Below are 21,118 nucleotides of genomic sequence, written 5' to 3' on the forward strand. Positions count from 1 at the left end.
ATATTAATGGTCACATACACATGGTTAGCAGATATTAATGGTCACATACACATGGTTAGCAGATATTAATGGTCACATACACATGGTTAGCAGATATTAATGGTCACATACACATGGTTAGCAGATATTAATGGTCACATACACATGGTTAGCAGATATTAATGGTCACATACACATGGTTAGCAGATATTAATGGTCACATACACATGGTTAGCAGATATTAATGGTCACATACACATGGTTAGCAGATGTTAATGCGAGAGTAGCGAAATGCTTGTGCTTCTAGTTCCGACAATGCAGTAATAACCAACAAGTAATCTAACTAACAATTCCAAAACTACTGTCTAATACACAGTGTAAGGGGATAAAGAATATGTACATGAAGATATATGAATGAGTGATGGTACAGAGCAGCATAGGCAAGATACAGTAGATGGTATTGAGTGCAGTATATACATATGAGATGAGTATGTAAACAAAGTGGCATAGTTAAAGTGGCTAGTGATATATTTTACATCATTTCCCATTATTACATCATGACACCTTTTTGTGTTTTCTCAATTATATTAAATTCAGCATTGAAAAAAAAGGCATGTTTTAAGTTTGTTCCACCTGAGCGAGTCTGACCACAAATCAGAGACACAAAATGTGTTTCATGGATCCCCTTTTGTCGTCTTCTTCTTTTAAAATTGGAATCCTTTATGGTGAAACTGTCCATTTGGGATCTTACAACAACAAAGAAGTTACTGCAAACAACCAACAATTGTTTCCCAGTAAGACATACACTACTGGTCCAAAATTTGGACACACCTACTCATTCAAGGGTTTTTCTTTATTTTTGCTATTTTCTACATTGTGCAATAATAGTGAAGACATCAACACTATGAAATAACACATACAGAATCACGTAGTAACCAAAAAAAGTGTTCAACAAATTAAAACTATTGAAACTAAAATATTTTACATTTTAAATTCTTCAAAGTAGTCACCCTTTGCCTTGATGGCAGCTTTGCATGCTCTCAACCAGCTTCATGAGGTAGTCACCTGGAATGCTTTTCAAACAGTCTTGAAGGAGTTCCCACATATGCTTAGCAATTGTCGGCAGCTTTTACTTCAAACGGCAGGACCAACTGATCCCAAACCATCTCATTTGGGTTGAGATTGGGTGATTGTGGAGGCCATGTCATCTGATGCAGCACTCCATCACTCTCCAACTTGATCAAATAGCCCTTACCTTGCCTGGAGGTGTGTTTTGGGTCATTGTATTGTTGAAAAACAAATGATAGTACCACTGAGTGCAGACCAGATGGGATGGCGTATTGCGGCAGAATGCTGTGGTAGCCATGCTGGTTAAGTGTGCCTTCTAAATAAATCACTGACAGTGTCACCAGCAAAGCACCCCCACACCATCACACCTCCTCCTCCATGCTTCATGGTGGGAACCACAGATGCGGAGATCATCCATTCACCTATACTGCGTCTCACAAAGACACAGCGGTTGGAACCAAAAATTGCAAATTTGGACTCATCAGACCAAAGGACAGATTTCCACCGGTCTGATGTCCATTGCTCGTGTTTCTAGGCCCAAGCAAGTCTCTTCTTATTATTGGTGTCCTTTAGTAGTGGTTTCTTTGCAGCAGTACGACTATGAAGGCCTGATTCACGCAGTCTCCTCTCAACAGTTGATGTTGAGAAGTGTCGGTTTCTTGAACTCTGTGAGGTGAAATCTGAGGGGCAGTTAATTGCTGATTTCTGAGGCTGGTAACTCTAATGATGTAACAGGGTTCTTCCTGGGAAGGAGAGGGGGACCAAAATGCAGCGTGGTTATAATTCATGGTTCTTTAATAACGAAACCATACATGAATAAACTACAAAACAAGAACCGTGAAAACCCGAAACGGTCCCGTGTGGTACAATCACCCACAAAACCCAACACCAAACAGGCTACCTAAATATGGTTCCCAATCAGAGACAGTGACTAACACCTGCCTCTGATTGAGAACCATATCAGGCCAAACACAGAAACAGACAAACTAGACACACAATGTAGAATGCCCACTCAGATCACACCCTGACCAAACAAAACATAGAAACATAGAAAGCAAACTATGGTCAGGGTGTGACAGACTCTGGACGCAAAACCTGAACCTATTGGTGAGGGTCTGGGTGGGCATCTGTCCGCGGTGACGGCTCTGGTGCTGGACGTGGCCCCCACTTCACCATAGTCTTAGTCCGCCTCATTGTCCGGTTCCGTGACCTCCTAACCACGGCGACCCTTCTAAATGACCCCACTGGACAGAGGGACAGCTCGGGACAGAGGGGTAGCTCCGTACTGGCTGACTGGCAGCTCTGGCGGCTCCTGGCAGACTGGTGGCACTGGCGGCTCCTGGCAGACTGGTGGCACTGGCGGCTCCTGGCAGACTGGTGGCACTGGCGGCTCCTGGCAGACTGATGGCACTGGCAGACTGGAGACTCTGATGCCGCTGGGCAGACTGGAGACTCCGACAGTGTTTACATTATCGCTCAAGTAAATAAATTTTCTTTGTAAATAAAATACAGCAAAATGATTGGCCTAATCTGCTGGTTCTGTTCTTGTTCTCCCGTCAAGCTCCACACTAGATGGGTATGATGAGATAGATGTTACACGTACGCCCTTCACTGTATCCCATACCCTTTTACAATCAATTTTGCAGTCAATAAAAGCATTTTTTTGTAAAATATATATTTTTCTTACTATTTAATTTAACTGCATACAGTAATCACATAGTGTTCTATAATTATTATTATTATTAATTATAAATTTTTAGTTCTGATTTGGCTGCTAAGACTTTTGCATGATTTCTTTGAGAAAATACCTCACCCAGTTCATCATCAATCCATGGATACGGACCCCAACTGTACTCTTTCTTACTGGTGAATCCCAAGGTTAGTCAAGGTTATAGCTTTATTCCAAGCAATAATAACGCTCCTCCGCTTGCCATGTGTCATGACAATTCACTGTATTTAATGATTTGAAGAAGGTGTTTCCTGTTTCAGCTCGGACCCAGACTGTGGAAGGAAATCCGTGTTCCATTTCCCTAAATCATGCGAAGGAACTGTCACGCAGCGTTCATCACAAAATGGGTCGTGCTCCTGCATATCTTTTTTTTTTCTCTCATCCATTTCTAATTGAGAAAGACAATAAGACCGCCGTTTGATATAGGGCACTATAAAGAGCTACTAATAAAGTAAAACAATAGCATGATAATAAACTGGAACGAGGTTATATTCTCATTTATTTGACAGTTAAAAAGACAACCCTGTCATCTAAAGAGAACCTTTCTTAAAACATCTCTGTATGATTCGATTTAGTTCATTCATTGTGCACTATCTATTGATATAATACTCAATATGTTGTGGTCCGACAACAGGACAAGAGAAGCAGGTACTACGTCTTAAATAACAGTCATGTTTTATTATTCTTATCATTGAAAAACACAGAAAAAAGAACAAGATGGAAATACATAAGTGTTTAATTGAAAGAGAGATAAGATAGATAGAGAGCTAAGATAGACAGAGGGATAAGATAGACAGAGAGATAAGATAGACAGAGAGATAAGATAGATAGAGAGATAAGATAGATAGAGAGCTAAGATAGATAGAGAGATAAGATAGATAGAGAGATAAGATAGACAGAGGGATAAGATAGATAGAGAGATAAGATAGATAGAGAGATAAGATAGACAGAGGGATAAGATAGACAGAGGGATAAGATAGACAGAGGGATAAGATAGTCAGAGAGATAAGATAGACAGAGGGATAAGATAGACAGAGAGATAAGATAGACAGAGGGATAAGATAGTCAGAGAGATAAGATAGACAGAGAGATAAGATAGACAGAGGGATAAGATAGACAGAGAGATAAGATAGACAGAGGGATAAGATAGACAGAGGGATAAGATAGACATAGGGATAAGATAGACAGAGAGATAAGATAGACAGAGGGATAAGATAGAGAGAGAGATAAGATAGACAGAGAGATAAGATAGACAGAGAAATAAGATAGACAGAGAGATAAGATAGACAGAGAGATAAGATAGACAGAGAGATAAGATAGTCAGAGAGATAAGATAGACAGAGAGATAAGATAGATAGAGAGCTAAGATAGACAGAGAGATAAGATAGACAGAGAGATAAGATAGTCAGAGAGATAAGATAGGCAGAGGGATAAGATAGTCAGAGAGATGAGATAGTCAGAGAGCTGAGATAGTCAGAGAGCTAAGATAGACAGAGAGCTAAGATAGACAGAGAGATAAGATAGATAGAGAGATAAGATAGACAGAGAGATAAGATAGTCAGAGAGATAAGATAGACAGAGAGATAAGATAGATAGAGAGCTAAGATAGACAGAGAGATGAGATAGACAGAGAGATAAGATAGACAGAGGGATAAGGTAGTCAGAGAGATGAGATAGTCAGAGAGCTGAGATAGTCAGAGAGCTAAGATAGACAGAGAGCTAAGATAGACAGAGGGATAAGATAGTCAGAGAGATAAGATAGACAGAGGGATAAGATAGTCAGAGAGATAAGATAGACAGAGGGATAAGATAGACAGAGGGATAAGATAGACAGAGGGATAAGATAGACAGAGAGATAAGATAGACAGAGGGATAAGATAGACAGAGAGATAAGATAGACAGAGGGATAAGATAGTCAGAGGGATAAGATAGACAGAGGGATAAGATAGACAGAGGGATAAGATAGACAGAGAGATAAGATAGACAGAGAGATAAGATAGACAGAGGGATAAGATAGTCATAGGGCTAAGATAGACAGATGGATAAGGTAGATAGAGAGCTGAGATAGACAGAGGGATAAGATAGACATAGAGATAAGATAGATAGAGAGATAAGATAGATAGAGAGATAAGATAGACAGAGAGATAAGATAGATAGAGAGATAAGATAGATAGAGAGATAAGATAGACAGAGGGATAAGATAGATAGAGAGCTAAGATAGACAGAGGGATAAGATAGATAGAGGGATAAGATAGACAGAGAGATAAGATAGACAGAGGGATAAGATAGACAGAGAGATAAGATAGACAGAGGGATAAGATAGACAGAGAGATAAGATAGATAGAGAGATAAGATAGATAGAGAGATAAGATAGACAGAGAGATAAGATAGATAGAGAGATAAGATAGACAGAGGGATAAGATAGACAGAGGGATAAGATAGACAGAGGGATAAGATAGTCAGAGAGATAAGATAGACAGAGGGATGAGATAGACAGAGGGATAACATAGACAGAGAGATAAGATAGACAGAGGGATAAGATAGTCAGAGAGATAAGATAGTCAGAGAGATAAGATAGACAGAGGGATAAGATAGTCAGAGAGATGAGATAGTCAGAGAGCTGAGATAGTCAGAGAGCTAAGATAGACAGAGAGCTAAGATAGACAGAGAGATAAGATAGACAGAGAGATAAGATAGACAGAGAGATAAGATAGACAGAGAGATAAGATAGATAGAGAGCTAAGATAGACAGAGAGATAAGATAGACAGAGAGATAAGATAGTCAGAGAGATAAGATAGACAGAGGGATAAGATAGTCAGAGAGATGAGATAGTCAGAGAGCTGAGATAGTCAGAGAGCTAAGATAGACAGAGAGCTAAGATAGACAGAGGGATAAGATAGACAGAGGGATAAGATAGACCGAGAGATAAGATAGACAGAGGGATAAGATAGACAGAGAGATAAGATAGACAGAGAGATAAGATAGACAGAGAGATAAGATAGACAGAGGGATAAGATAGACAGAGGGATAAGATAGACAGAGGGATAAGATAGACAGAGAGATAAGATAGACAGAGAGATAAGATAGACAGTGGGATAAGATAGTCATAGGGCTAAGATAGACAGATGGATAAGGTAGATAGAGAGCTGAGATAGACAGAGGGATAAGATAGATAGAGAGATAAGATAGTCAGAGAGCTAAGATAGTCAGAGAGCTAAGATAGACAGAGAGCTATGATAGACAGAGAGCTAAGATAGTCAGAGAGCTATGATAGACAGAGAGCTATGATAGTCAGAGAGCTAAGATAGACAGAGAGCTATGATAGACAGAGAGCTAAGATAGTCAGAGAGCTATGATAGACAGAGAGCTAAGATAGACAGAGAGCTATGATAGTCAGAGAGCTAAGATAGACAGAGAGCTATGATAGACAGAGAGCTAAGATAGTCAGAGAGCTATGATAGACAGAGAGCTAAGATAGTCAGAGAGCTATGATAGACAGAGAGCTATGATATGCAGAGAGCTAAGATAGTCAGAGAGCTATGATAGACAGAGAGCTATGATATGCAGAGAGCTAAGATAGTCAGAGAGCTATGATAGACAGAGAGCTAAGATAGTCAGAGAGCTATGATAGACAGAGAGCTATGATAGACAGAGAGCTATGATAGACAGAGAGCTAAGATAGACAGAGAGCTAAGATAGTCAGAGAGCTATGATAGACAGAGAGCTATGATAGACAGAGAGCTATGATAGACAGAGAGCTAAGATAGTCAGAGAGCTATGATAGACAGAGAGCTAAGATAGTCAGAGAGCTATGATAGACAGAGAGCTAAGATAGTCAGAGAGCTATGATAGACAGAGAGCTAAGATAGTCAGAGAGCTATGATAGACAGAGAGCTAAGATAGTCAGAGAGCTATGATAGTCAGAGAGCTATGATAGACAGAGAGCTATGATAGACAGAGAGCTATGATAGTCAGAGAGCTATGATAGACAGAGAGCTATGATAGACAGAGAGCTATGATAGACAGAGAGCTATGATATGCAGAGAGCTATGATAGACAGAGAGCTAAGATAGTCAGAGAGCTATGATAGACAGAGAGCTATGATAGTCAGAGAGCTAAGATAGTCAGAGAGCTATGATAGACAGAGAGCTATGATATGGACAGAGAGCTATGATAGACAGAGAGCTAAGATAGTCAGAGAGCTAAGATAGACAGAGAGCTAAGATAGACAGAGAGCTAAGATAGACAGAGAGCTAAGATAGACAGAGAGCTAAGATATGCAGAGAGCTAAGATAGACAGAGAGCTAAGATAGACAGAGAGCTAAGATAGACAGAGAGCTAAGATATGCAGAGAGCTATGATAGACAGAGAGCTAAGATAGTCAGAGAGCTTAATCGTGTATTTACTTGTTTATATTTTAGCAAAAGAAAAGTGCAAAGCCACCAGATATCTGGATTTAAGTATACATTTCTGCCTAGACAATAAATATGAATCGTTGGGACATTTACTGAATTTAACACACAAAAATAAAAGTAATTTTAAATCTCAAAGGTGAAGCCATTTTACAATGTGCATGTCAACTCGACATCATGTCTCGTTAGTTATTGGATGGATGATGAATCAGTCCCCCGTAGTGCAACGATACGTAACAGTAACTCCATGTGTGAAATGATGAAAGAAAACATCCAACGATAAATTGGTATTGTGAAGACTGAAATTGACATGTTTATTTTATGTAGAGCAGAACAACATCATTTCGTTCATAAGAGCACGCATGGAAAGCAACTGAAACCATTTTGAACACAGACAGTTCCTTCTAGAATTACTGTCCAGGAGTTTGACCGTGTTTAACTTTATTCAGCAGTTTCAATGATACGACAGTGAACTGATAGTACACAACGTTTAGGAACGTGTGTGTCTTGTCAGGGTGGGACTGTGTTATCAGGGTGGGACTGTGTTGTCAGGGTGGGACTGTGTTGTCAGGGTGGGACTGTGTTATCAGGGTGGGACTGTGTTATCAGGGTGGGACTGGGACTGTCTTGTCAGGGTGGGACTGTGTTATCAGGGTGGGACTGTGTTATCAGGGTGGGACTGTGTTGTCAGGGTGGGACTGTGTTGTCAGGGTGGGACTGTGTTGTCAGGGTGGGACTGTGTTGTCAGGGTGGGACTGTGTTGTGAGGGTGGGACTGTGTTGTGAGGGTGGGACTGTGTTGTCAGGGTGGGACTGTGTTGTCAGGGTGGGACTGTGTTGTCAGGGTGGGACTGTGTTGTCAGGGTGGGACTGTCTTGTCAGGGTGGGACTGTGTTGTCAGGGTGGGACTGTGTTGTCAGGGTGGGACTGTGTTGTCAGGGTGGGACTGTGTTGTCAGGGTGGGACTGTCTTGTCAGGGTGGGACTGTCTTGTCAGGGTGGGACTGTCTTGTCAGGGTGGGACTGCAGGAGAATGATTTGGTAGTGTGAACAATGAAACACAACACAGGCAATATTGACCATAGAGTTAGAGACAGTTTTAGGGGTGGCAGGTAGCCTAGCAGTTAAGCGGTTGGTTAACAGAAAGGTCGCTGGTTCGAATCCCCGAGCTGACTAGGTGATAAATGTGCTGATGTGCTCTTGAACAAGGCATTTAACACGAATCTCTCCAGGGTCGCCGTCAATAATGGCTGATATGAACCGTCCCCACTGACCCCACCGTCCCCACTGACCCCACCGTCCCCACTGTCCCAGTTTGTCTGTCTCAGGGAGAGCTGGATATGAACTGTCCCCACTGTCCCAGTGTGTCTCAGGGAGAGTGGGATATGAACTGTCCCCACTGTCCCAGTATGTCTCAGGGAGAGCTGGATATGAACTGTCCCCACTGTCCCAGTATGTCTCAGGGAGAGTGGGATATGAACTGTCCCCACTGTCCCAGTGTGTCTCAGGGAGAGCTGGATATGAACTGTCCCCACTGTCCCAGTGTGTCTCAGGGAGAGTGGGATATGAACTGTCCCCACTGTCCCAGTGTGTCTCAGGGAGAGTGGGATATGAACTGTCCCCACTGTCCCAGTATGTCTCAGGGAGAGCTGGATATGAACTGTCCCCACTGTCCCAGTGTGTCTCAGGGAGAGTGGGATATGAACTGTCCCCACTGTCCCAGTGTGTCTCAGGGAGAGTGGGATATGCAACAAAAAAAACTTTCCCAATTCCCTAACCACTAGGCTACCCTGGGGCGGCAGGGTAGCCTAGTGGTTAGAGTGTTGGACTAGTAACCGAAAGGTTGCGAGTTCAAATCCCCGAGCTGACAAGGTACAAATCTGTCGTTCCGCCCCTGAACAGGCAGTTAACCCACTGTTCCCCGGTAGGCCGTCATTAAAAATAAAAATTTGTTCTTAACTGACTTGCCTAGTTCAATAAAGGTAAATAAATTCACACACTTGTTCATGTGTGAAGTAGGACACGTGATACAGTATCTTTCTCTGTGATAGTAACTAAGTGGATTGTGAAAGATACAGACTTTAGTGACTAAGTGGATTGTGATAGATACAGACTTTACAAGATTTTACAACCATGAAACAACGTTCTTTCTCGCATAAACTGGAGCTGCACACACACACTCTCTCACATAGACACGTCACACACACACACACACTCCCTCACATAGACACGTCTCACACACACACATACACTCCCTCACATAGACACGTCACACACACTCCCTCACATAGACACGTCACACACACACATACACTCCCTCACATAGACACGTCACACACACTCCCTCACATAGACACGTCACACACACACATACACTCCCTCACATAGACACGTCACACACACACATACACTCCCTCACATAGACACGTCACACACACACACACTCCCTCACATAGACACGTCACACACACTCCCTCACATAGACACGTCACACACACTCTCTCACATAGACACGTCACACACACTCCCTCACATAGACACGTCACACACACTCCCTCACATAGACACGTCACACACACACATACACTCCCTCACATAGACACGTCACACACACACACACACTCCCTCACATAGACACATCACACACACTCCCTCACATAGACACGACACACACACTCTCTCACATAGACACACACACTCCCTCACATAGACACGACACACACACTCCCTCACATAGACACACACACTCCCTCACATAGACACACACACTCCCTCACATAGACACACACACTCCCTCACATAGACACACACACTCCCTCACATAGACACACACACACACTCCCTCACATAGACACACACTCCCTCACATAGACACACACACTCCCTCACATAGACACGTCACACACAGACTGGAACGTAATTCAAATGATCCTTCAATTGATTTACAAATCCTGACTGAAAAGAGCACGTCACAGACCTCTTTGGGTAACCCGACCTTGACAGAAAATAATTTATTGAGGTCAAATATTAACATAAAAATCTCTCTCCTCTCTCTCTCTCCTTCCCTCTATCTCTCTCTTCCTCTCTCTCTCCTTCTCTCTCTCTCTCTCTCTCTCTCTCTCTCTCTCACCTCTCTCTCTCTCTCCTCTCTCTCTCTCTCTCTCTCTCTCTCTCTCTCTCTCTCTCTCTTCTCTCTATCTCTCTCTCTCTCTCTCTCTCTCTCTCTCTCCTCTCTCTCTTTCTCTCTCTCTCTCTCTCACCTCTCTCTCTTTCTCTCTCTCTCTCTCTCTCTCTCTCTCTCTCTCTCTCTCTCTCTCTCTCTCTCTCTCTCTCTCTCTCTCTCTCTCTCATCCTGTATCACCCTCTCTCTCATCCTGTATCACCCAATTCTGTGTTCTGTGTATTTTCTACAGTGTATATTTACACGTGTATAAACGTCCAGAAAATTCAGGCATAAACACACAACACAAACAGAAATGTGGCTCTAGAAAATATTTGAATCACTATATCAAAAGTGCTTTGGATAAATAACTACAATTTATTCCATTCATCAAAACAAATCGAGATAGAATCCCCCCCCCCATTCCTCTCTTTGATTGTCTCCACCACACTAGTCTTTAAACCTGAGCCGTACCCTGCATGTCTTCTGCCAATGTGTTATGCTGGTGAATGAGGAAGTTATGGGGCGCATCCGTGTCTATTGCATATAAACACACGGGTTGGCTTTGTGCTGCCCAGCATTCATCACACGGTGAGGCATAACGCTCCTCTGAGAGTGTCCCGCGGCGCGGTTCATGTCGTGGCCGCTGCCGTCCGACCACTGGGGTGAGTCCGCGGGCTCCTGCTTGATGGTCTGGCGCGGTCCGTGACCTTTGAACTCGTAGCTCAACTTGTCCTGCTGCTGCTGCTGCACGTAGCCCTTGTTGCTGTGCTCCATGGGGCCGCTTGCGTACACGTCGATGCAGTTGATGCTCTGGCTGCTACACAGGGGGTCTGGGTGGGACAACCTCTGGGGACTGAACTGGGACAGGTCCTTATTGACCTTCAAGGGCCTGCTGCCACTGCCCGCCGTGTCATTATAGTTCTGGAAGTGGCCGTTGTTGTAGGGCGGGCTGATGCCCGCCTTGCCCCTCTGGCACGACGAGTACTGTTCGTAGTAGTCCGCCTCCGACTTCATACGGAGGCCGTTGTTGTCGACGTAGCTGTTGCCGTCGTGGTAGCGATGGTCCAAGGGCTCCCGGCAGGGCCACGGACGGCCATACGTGTCACAGCCGTTCTCCGAATCCGAGTCCTGCTCCACCTTGATGGGCATCTCAGGCAACAGGAGGTTGCCATAGCACTCGCTCTTCACCTCCTCTCCCACGCAGTACAGGTCCAAGCCGCCAGGGCTCTGGAGGCTCTCGTACATCCTGGGCACGTAGATTTCACCACCGCGCCCTCCTCCGTGGCACATGCTGGGGGACATGCGGTAGGGCTTGCCATAGTGCCCACCCTTCCCGAGTCGATTAGAGGGGGTGTAGCCCCCACTTTGCCCCCGCCGGATGGGCCCCGAGGCAGGTCGCATGGGCCACAGGGAGTCCAGGCCTGGGCCTTTGTGGTGGGGGACGCCGCCCATGGAGGTTTTGCAGTAGTTGAGGGGCTCGTCCTGTCCACAATAGCCCTCCTCTGTCTTGTACTTGAGGCTGTCTTTGGAGAGGGGCGTCCAGGGGGCGTGGCGGCGATGTTGGGGACCACCAAGTTTGGAGCAGTTGAGGAGGAGCGGTTCCCTGCCATCGACTACCCCCCCCGCACTGCCAGCCTGCCTCCTCAACTGCTCCTCTCTCTCACTGCAACATGGAGGAAGAGACAGAGAGGAGATTAGTGTGATGCATTTGATACAGGGAAAATGACAGAGATGATACAGGGAGAATGACAGAGATGATACAGGGAAAATGACAGAGATGATACAGGGAGAATGACAGTGATGATACAGGGAGAATGACAGAGATGATACAGGGAGAATGACAGAGATGATACAGGGAGAATGACAGAGATGATACAGGGAGAATGACAGAGATGATACAGGGAAAATGACAGAGATGATACAGGGAAAATGACAGAGATGATACAGGGAAAATGACAGAGATGATACAGGGAGAATGACAGTGATGATACAGGGAGAATGACAGAGATGATACAGAGAGAATGACAGAGATGATACAGGGAGAATGACAGAGATGATACAGGGAGAATGACAGAGATGATACAGGGAGAATGACAGAGATGATACAGGGAGAATGACAGAGATGATACAGGGAGAATGACAGAGATGATACAGGGAAAATGACAGAGATGATACAGGGAAAATGACAGAGATGATACAGGGAGAATGACAGAGATGATACAGGGAAAATGACAGAGATGATACAGGGAAAATGACAGAGATGATACAGGGAAAATGACAGAGATGATACAGGGAGAATGACAGTGATGATACAGGGAGAATGACAGAGATGATACAGAGAGAATGACAGAGATGATACAGGGAGAATGACAGAGATGATACAGGGAGAATGACAGAGATGATACAGGGAGAATGACAGAGATGATACAGGGAGAATGACAGAGATGATACAGGGAGAATGACAGAGATGATACAGGGAAAATGACAGAGATGATACAGGGAAAATGACAGAGATGATACAGGGAGAATGACAGAGATGATACAGGGAAAATGACAGAGATGATACAGGGAGAATGACAGAGATGATACAGGGAGAATGACAGAGATGATACAGGGAAAATGACAGAGATGATACAGGGAGAATGACAGTGGCCTTATTAGGCTTGGGCTTTGATCCAGGTTGGGACCTTTTGAGATGAGTTTCCATAACCACACATAACTATGATCGGCTATGAAAAGCCAACTTACTCCTGAGGTGCCGACCTGATGCACTCTCTACAACCACTGTGATTATTATTATTTGACCCTGCTGGTCATCTATGAACATTTGAACATCTTGGCCATGTTCTGTTATAATCTCCACCCGGCACAGCCAGAAGAGGACTGGCCACCCCACATAGCCTGGTTCCTCTCTAGATTTCGTCCTAGGTTTTGGCCTTTCTAGAGAGTTTTTCCTAGCCACCGTGCTTCTATATCTGCATTGCTTGCTGTTTGGGGTTTTAGGTTGGGTACAGCACGTTGAGATATCAGCTGATGTAAGAAGGGCTTTATAAATACATTTGATTGATTGACATCACTATGCAGTATTTTCATTTTTTTTTACTGACAAATATCAATAACAAAAATAAACTTTACAATATACTGCTTAGGCAGTAGCAGGCACTGCTAAAAGCCCCTGGAGTGACGCAGTACTTGATGTGATTGGTCGAGATTTCACAATGAAGTGGACCACTCACGTCCCTTGACCCCTATCCCACCCCTACAACACGGGTGAGTGGTAGCTAACTAGCTAGTCTTCCTCAGCATAAGGGTTGGCTAATGCTCATACGCTAGCGTTAGCGCTTAGCATCCTTAAGCTATTGGGAGTCACGTAAAGATGCACAATGCAGAAATCGCTCTGCCATTTCCTGGTTGCTAAAATTATAATAGTTCGCCTAGTTTCAGTTTATGTGACAAAACAAGCAAGTACAGTGTAGAGAATCATTGTACCATCTAAACCACTGTGAAATATATTTTCCATCACCAAAAAATATTGTATTTTCAGCTGTTTGAAGCTGGTGTAGAAAATGCAAAAGCAAAACATAGGCAGGGGAAGCGTGGAAATAGAGCACATCTTCCGCTTCTTAGACTGGCTTTCAATGAGAATTACATAATTCGCATTTATTATTATTATTATTATTATTATTATATTATTACATAATATATCATTCGCATTTGGTCGAGTTGACAAAACAGTTACATATCACAGCAGTATATTTAGTGAGCTAAGGATGTTGATCTAAGTCATGATATTAGGAAAAAATAAATAATAATAATTTGAAATTATTCTACTGTCAAAATTGCTTACAAAGTGCAAATAAGATCATTTTGGTCATAAAGTCAGTGTCTCCCAAAACAGAGTTTTGTACCAGAGTATGTAACAACGTAAATGAAGGTTGGGTTTGTTTCAATCCTGCCCACAGCAATAATCATCCATTTGTAGTTCAGCTGGACGAGACCTGATTGCAAAGAATCTGGTCAATTTGAGTTGGATTTGGATATCGTTACCGGGGCGACATAGGGACCATTCAGTAAATTACACATTGTATGAGGGACAATATGTTAAAATTTCAATGACTTAAAAACCTCAAACTTACTATAAGTTGTAGGAATTCATACACAAATATTGAAAGCATTTAATGAGAAAAATAAAAGGCGTTCAACATAAGAATAATGTCTCACTGACATTATGCAATTCATTGACGGTCCCTAACTCGCCCCGGAGGTAGTCTATCCAAAGTAAAAAGTCATTTGATGATGTTTCCTTCTGTTCTAGTGTAGTGATGGTGCCTCCTTCTGTTCTAGTGTAGTGATGGTGCCTCCTTCTGTTCTAGTGTAGTGATGGTGCCTCCTTCTGTTCTAGTGTAGTGATGGTGCCTCCTTCTGTTCTAGTGTAGTGATGATGCCTCCTTCTGTTCTAGTGTAGTGATGATGGTGCCTCCTTCTGTTCTAGTGTAGTGATGATGGTGCCTCCTTCTGTTCTAGTGTAGTGATGATGGTGCCTCCTTCTGTTCTAGTGTAGTGATGATGGTGCCTCCTTCTGTTCTAGTGTAGTGATGATGGTGCCTCCTTCTGTTCTAGTGTAGTGATGGTGCCTCCTTCTGTTCTAGTGTAGTGATGGTGCCTCCTTCTGTTCTAGTGTAGTGATGGTGCCTCCTTCTGTTCTAGTGTAGTGATGGTGCCTCCTTCTGTTCTAGTGTAGTGATGATGCCTCCTTCTGTTCTAGTGTAGTGATGGTGCCTCCTTCTGTTCTAGTGTAGTGATGGTGCCTCCTTCTGTTCTAGTGTAGTGATGATGGTGCCTCCTTCTGTTCTAGTGTAGTGATGATGGTGCCTCCTTCTGTTCTAGTGTAGTGATGATGCCTCCTTCTGTTCTAGTGTAGTGATGATGGTGCCTCCTTCTGTTCTAGTGTAGTGATGGTGCCTCCTTCTGTTCTAGTGTAGTGATGGTGCCTCCTGTTCTAGTGTAGTGATGATGATGCCTCCTTCTGTTCTAGTGTAGTGATGGTGCCTCCTTCTGTTCTAGTGTAGTGATGGTGCCTCCTTCTGTTCTAGTGTAGTGATGATGATGCCTCCTTCTGTTCTAGTGTAGTGATGGTGCCTCCTTCTGTTCTAGTGTAGTGATGATGGTGCCTCCTTCTGTTCTAGTGTAGTGATGATGGTGCCTCCTTCTGTTCTAGTGTAGTGATGATGGTGCCTCCTTCTGTTCTAGTGTAGTGATGATGGTGCCTCCTTCTGTTCTAGTGTAGTGATGGTGCCTCCTTCTGTTCTAGTGTAGTGATGGTGCCTCCTTCTGTTCTAGTGTAGTGATGATGCCTCCTTCTGTTCTAGTGTAGTGATGATGCCTCCTTCTGTTCTAGTGTAGTGATGATGCCTCCTTCTGTTCTAGTGTAGTGATGATGGTGCCTCCTTCTGTTCTAGTGTAGTGATGGTGCCTCCTTCTGTTCTAGTGTAGTGATGGTGCCTCCTTCTGTTCTAGTGTAGTGATGGTGCCTCCTTCTGTTCTAGTGTAGTGATGATGGTGCCTCCTTCTGTTCTAGTGTAGTGATGATGCCTCCTTCTGTTCTAGTGTAGTGATGATGATGCCTCCTTCTGTTCTAGTGTAGTGATGGTGCCTCCTTCTGTTCTAGTGTAGTGATGATGATGCCTCCTTCTGTTCTAGTGTAGTGATGGTGCCTCCTTCTGTTCTAGTGTAGTGATGATGATGTCTCCTTACCTATATTCTAGTGTAGTGATGATGTCCCTTCCTTACCTATATTCTAGTGTAGTGATGATGTCTCCTTACCTATATTCTAGTGTAGTGATGATGGTGCCTCCTTCTGTTCTAGTGTAGTGATGATGGTGCCTCCTTCTGTTCTAGTGTAGTGATGATGGTGCCTCCTTCTGTTCTAGTGTAGTGATGATGATGTCTCCTTACCTATATTCTAGTGTAGTGATGATGTCCCTTCCTTACCTATATTCTAGTGTAGTGATGATGTCTCCTTACCTATATTCTAGTGTAGTGATGGTGCCTCCTTCTGTTCTAGTGTAGTGATGATGTCTCCTTCTGTTCTAGTGTAGTGATGATGCCCCTTCCTTACCTATATTCTAGTGTAGTGATGATGTCTCCTTCTGTTCTAGTGTAGTGATGATGTCTCCTTCTGTTCTAGTGTAGTGATGGTGCCTCCTTCTGTTCTAGTGTAGTGATGGTGCCTCCTTCTGTTCTAGTGTAGTGATGATGCCCCTTCCTTACCTATATTCTAGTGTAGTGATGGTGCCTCCTTCTGTTCTAGTGTAGTGATGATGTCTCCTTCTGTTCTAGTGTAGTGATGATGCCCCTTCCTTACCTATATTCTAGTGTAGTGATGGTGCCTCCTTCTGTTCTAGTGTAGTGATGGTGCCCCTTCCTTACCTATATTCTAGTGTAGTGATGATGATGTCTCCTTACCTATATTCTAGTGTAGTGATGATGTCTCCTTACCTATATTCTAGTGTAGTGATGATGTCTCCTTAACTATATTCTAGTGTAGTGATGATGTCTCCTTACCTATATTCTAGTGTAGTGATGATGCCCCTTCCTTACCTATATTCTAGTGTAGTGATGATGCCCCTTCCTTACCTATATTCTAATGTAGTGATGATGCCCCTTCCTTACCTATATTCTAGTGTAGTGATGATGATGTCTCCTTACCTATATTCTAGTGTAGTGATGATGTCTCCTTACCTATATTCTAGTGTAGTGATGATGTCTCCTTACCTATATTCTAGTGTAGTGATGATGTCTCCTTACCTATATTCTAGTGTAGTGATGATGTCTCCTTACCTATATTCTAGTGTAGTGATGATATCTCCTTACCTATATTCTAGTGTAGTGATGATGTCTCCTTACCTATATTCTAGTGTAGTGATGATGATGTCTCCTTACCTATATTCTAGTGTAGTGATGATGCCCCTTCCTTACCTATATTCTAGTGGTGATGATGATGTCTCCTTACCTATATTCTAGTGTAGTGATGATGTCTCCTTACCTATATTCTAGTGTAGTGATGATGTCCCCTCCACTCTTGTGCTTGCCCCTCATCATCATGTTGTTCATCTTCATCTCAGTGATGGAGGGCAGCAGAAGGGGCACGGCCACACAGAACAGGGCCAGCTGGGGGGGTAGCGGGGCCCCTGAGCCCCACTTCCCCTTCTGTCCTTGGAGGAACTTGAGTCGGCCCTGGATCTGCATGGTCTGTCAGAGGGAGACGAGGTCAGAGGTTACAAAGTGGAGTGTTTTAGGGCACACTAAAGAACATGTCAAGAAGTTATTTTTTTGCCAGATGCCATTTAGAAGCCTATACTTTGAAACAAAGTAATACTTTTAAATTAATTGTTTTGTGATATATGTGCGGCTGCTAGGAATGATGGTGGAGATATGGACAGGCGCTAGAGGGCTGTCTGTCTGTATTTTTTTTTTTTCACCTTTATTTAACCAGGTAGGCTAGTTGAGAACACCTTTATTTAACCAGGTAGGCTAGTTGAGAACAAGTTCTCATTTGCAACTGCGATCTGGCCAAGATAAAGCATAGCAGCGTGAACAGACAACACAGAGTTACACATGGAGTAAACAATTAACAAGTCAATAACACAGTAGAAAAAAAGGGGAGTCTATATACAATGTGTGCAAAAGGCATGAGGAGGTAGGCGAATAATTACAATACAATACATCATCACTACACTAGAATATAGGTAAGGAGACATCATCACTACACTAGAATATAGGTAAGGAGACATCATCACTACACTAGAATATAGGTAAGGAGACATCATCACTACACTAGAATATAGGTAAGGAGACATCATCACTACACTAGAATATAGGTAAGGAGACATCATCACTACACTAGAATATAGGTAAGGAGACATCATCACTACACTAGAATATAGGTAAGGAGACATATTGTATGTCTGTTTCTCTTACTGTCTGGGGAGGATGGGCTTGACTGAGTGACGTTAGTTTGCTCAGCTGTTTTTTCATTGCAGATTTGATGTGCAATGCAACATTTTACAATTTTTTGATAAGTTTCAAGTTTTTATAAATGAGATTTTAGAAAGCCTCTCTGAATTACTTTGGAGTTTCATATCAACGGCAGAAGAGGAAAGGAAATAAGAAATCATTATTATGTAACTAATTCACTTATGAGGTTCAGAACCCTCCTTCAGTTTCCTATGTAGACCCTCCTTCAGTTTCCTATGTAGACCCTCCTTCAGTTTCCTATGTAGACCCTCCTTCAGTTTCCTATGTAGACCCTCCTTCAGTTTCCTATGTAGACCCTCCTTCAGTTTCCTATGTAGACCCTCCTTCAGTTTCCTATGTAGACCCTCCTTCAGTTTCCTATGTAGACCCTCCTTCAGTTTCCTATGAGGACCCTCCATCAGTTTCCTATGTAGACCCTCATTCAGTTTCCTATGTAGACCCTCCATCAGTTTCCTATGTAGACCCTCCTTCAGTTTTCTATGTAGACCCTCCATCAGTTTCCTATGTAGACCCTCCATCAGTTTCCTATGTAGACCCTCCTTCAGTTTCCTATGTAGACCCTCCTTCAGTTTCCTATGTAGACCCTCCTTCAGTTTCCTATGTAGACCCTCCTTCAGTTTCCTATGTAGACCCTCCATCATTTTCCTATGTAGACCCTCCTTCAGTTTCCTATGTTCCTTCAGTTTCCTATGTAGACCCTCCTTCAGTTTCCTATGTAGACCTTCCTTCAGTTTCCTATGTAGACCCTCCTTCAGTTTCCTATGTAGACCCTCCTTCAGTTTCCTATGTAGACCCTCCTTCAGTTTCCTATGTGGACCCTCCATCAGTTTCCTATGTAGACCCTCCATCAGTTTCCTATGTAGATCCTCCATCAGTTTCCTATGTAGACCCTCCTTCAGTTTCCTATGTAGACCCTCCTTCAGTTTCCTATGAGGACCCTCCTTCAGTTTCCTATGTAGACCCTCCTTCAGTTTCCTATGTAGACCCTCCTTCAGTTTCCTATGTAGACCCTCCTTCAGTTTCCTATGTAGACCCTCCTTCAGTTTCCTATGTAGACCCTCCATCAGTTTCCTATGTAGACCCTCCTTCAGTTTCCTATGTAGACCCTCCTTCAGTTTCCTATGAGGACCCTCCATCAGTTTCCTATGTAGACCCTCCTTCAGTTTCCTATGTAGACCCTCCTTCAGTTTCCTATGTAGACCCTCCTTCAGTTTCCTATGTAGACCCTCCTTCAGTTTCCTATGTAGACCCTCCTTCAGTTTCCTATGTAGACCCTCCTTCAGTTTCCTATGTAGACCCTCCTTCAGTTTCCTATGTAGACCCTCCTTCAGTTTCCTATGAGGACCCTCCATCAGTTTCCTATGTAGACCCTCATTCAGTTTCCTATGTAGACCCTCCATCAGTTTCCTATGTAGACCCTCCTTCAGTTTTCTATGTAGACCCTCCATCAGTTTCCTATGTAGACCCTCCATCAGTTTCCTATGTAGACCCTCCTTCAGTTTCCTATGTAGACCCTCCTTCAGTTTCCTATGTAGACCCTCCTTCAGTTTCCTATGTAGACCCTCCTTCAGTTTCCTATGTAGACCCTCCATCATTTTCCTATGTAGACCCTCCTTCAGTTTCCTATGTAGACCCTCCTTCAGTTTCCTATGTAGACCCTCCTTCAGTTTCCTATGTAGACCTTCCTTCAGTTTCCTATGTAGACCCTCCTTCAGTTTCCTATGTAGACCCTCCTTCAGTTTCCTATGTAGACCCTCCTTCAGTTTCCTATGTGGACCCTCCATCAGTTTCCTATGTAGACCCTCCATCAGTTTCCTATGTAGATCCTCCATCAGTTTCCTATGTAGACCCTCCTTCAGTTTCCTATGTAGACCCTCCTTCAGTTTCCTATGAGGACCCTCCTTCAGTTTCCTATGTAGACCCTCCTTCAGTTTCCTATGTAGACCCTCCTTCAGTTTCCTATGTAGACCCTCCTTCAGTTTCCTATGTAGACCCTCCTTCAGTTTCCTATGTAGACCCTCCATCAGTTTCCTATGTAGACCCTCCATCAGTTTCCTATGTAGACCCTCCTTCAGTTTCCTATGTAGACCCTCCATCAGTTTCCTATGTAGACCCTCCATCAGTTTCCTATGTAGAACCTCCATCAGTTTCCTATGTAGACCCTCCTTCAGTTTCCTATGTAGACCCTCCATCAGTTTCCTATGTAGATCCTCCATCAGTTTCCTATGTAGACCCTCCTTCAGTTTCCTATGTAGACCCTCCTTCAGTTTCCTATGAGGACCCTCCTTCAGTTTCCTATGTAGACCCTCCTTCAGTTTCCTATGTAGACCCTCCATCAGTTTCCTATGTAGACCCTCCTTCAGTTTCCAATGTAGACCCTCCTTCAGTTTCCTATGTAGACCCTCCATCAGTTTCCTATGTAGACCCTCCATCAGTTTCCTATGTAGACCCTCCTTCAGTTTCCTATGTAGACCCTCCATCAGTTTCCTATGTAGACCCTCCATCAGTTTCCTATGTAGAACCTCCATCAGTTTCCTATGTAGACCCTCCTTCAGTTTCCTATGTAGACCCTCCTTCAGTTTCCTATGTAGACCCTCCTTCAGTTTCCTATGTAGACCCTCCTTCAGTTTCCTATGTAGACCCTCCATCAGTTTCCTATGTAGCTCTGGATAAGAGCGTCTGCTAAATGACTTAAATGTAAATGTAAATGTAGAACCTCCATCAGTTTCCT

General features: G+C 43.5%; 1 protein-coding gene across 2 annotated transcripts in view; it reads right to left on the bottom strand.

Moving 5' to 3' along the window:
• Positions 1-10,485: 10,485 nt before the first annotated feature.
• The window catches only part of LOC123991418, a 116,871-nt gene continuing 106,238 nt past the window's right edge, over positions 10,486-21,118 (bottom strand). For both annotated transcript variants that reach the window (XM_046292997.1, XM_046292998.1), the window contains 2 exons: positions 17,396-17,601; positions 10,486-12,013 (listed from right to left, as the gene is read on the bottom strand). In XM_046292997.1, coding sequence (XP_046148953.1) covers positions 10,885-12,013; positions 17,396-17,601 — 1,335 coding nt within the window. In that variant the 3' untranslated portion in view covers positions 10,486-10,884. The remainder of the gene's footprint in view (positions 12,014-17,395; positions 17,602-21,118) is intronic.

The sequence above is a fragment of the Oncorhynchus gorbuscha genome, linkage group LG12, assembly GCF_021184085.1.
Source record: "Oncorhynchus gorbuscha isolate QuinsamMale2020 ecotype Even-year linkage group LG12, OgorEven_v1.0, whole genome shotgun sequence".
Lineage (NCBI taxonomy): Eukaryota > Metazoa > Chordata > Actinopteri > Salmoniformes > Salmonidae > Oncorhynchus > Oncorhynchus gorbuscha.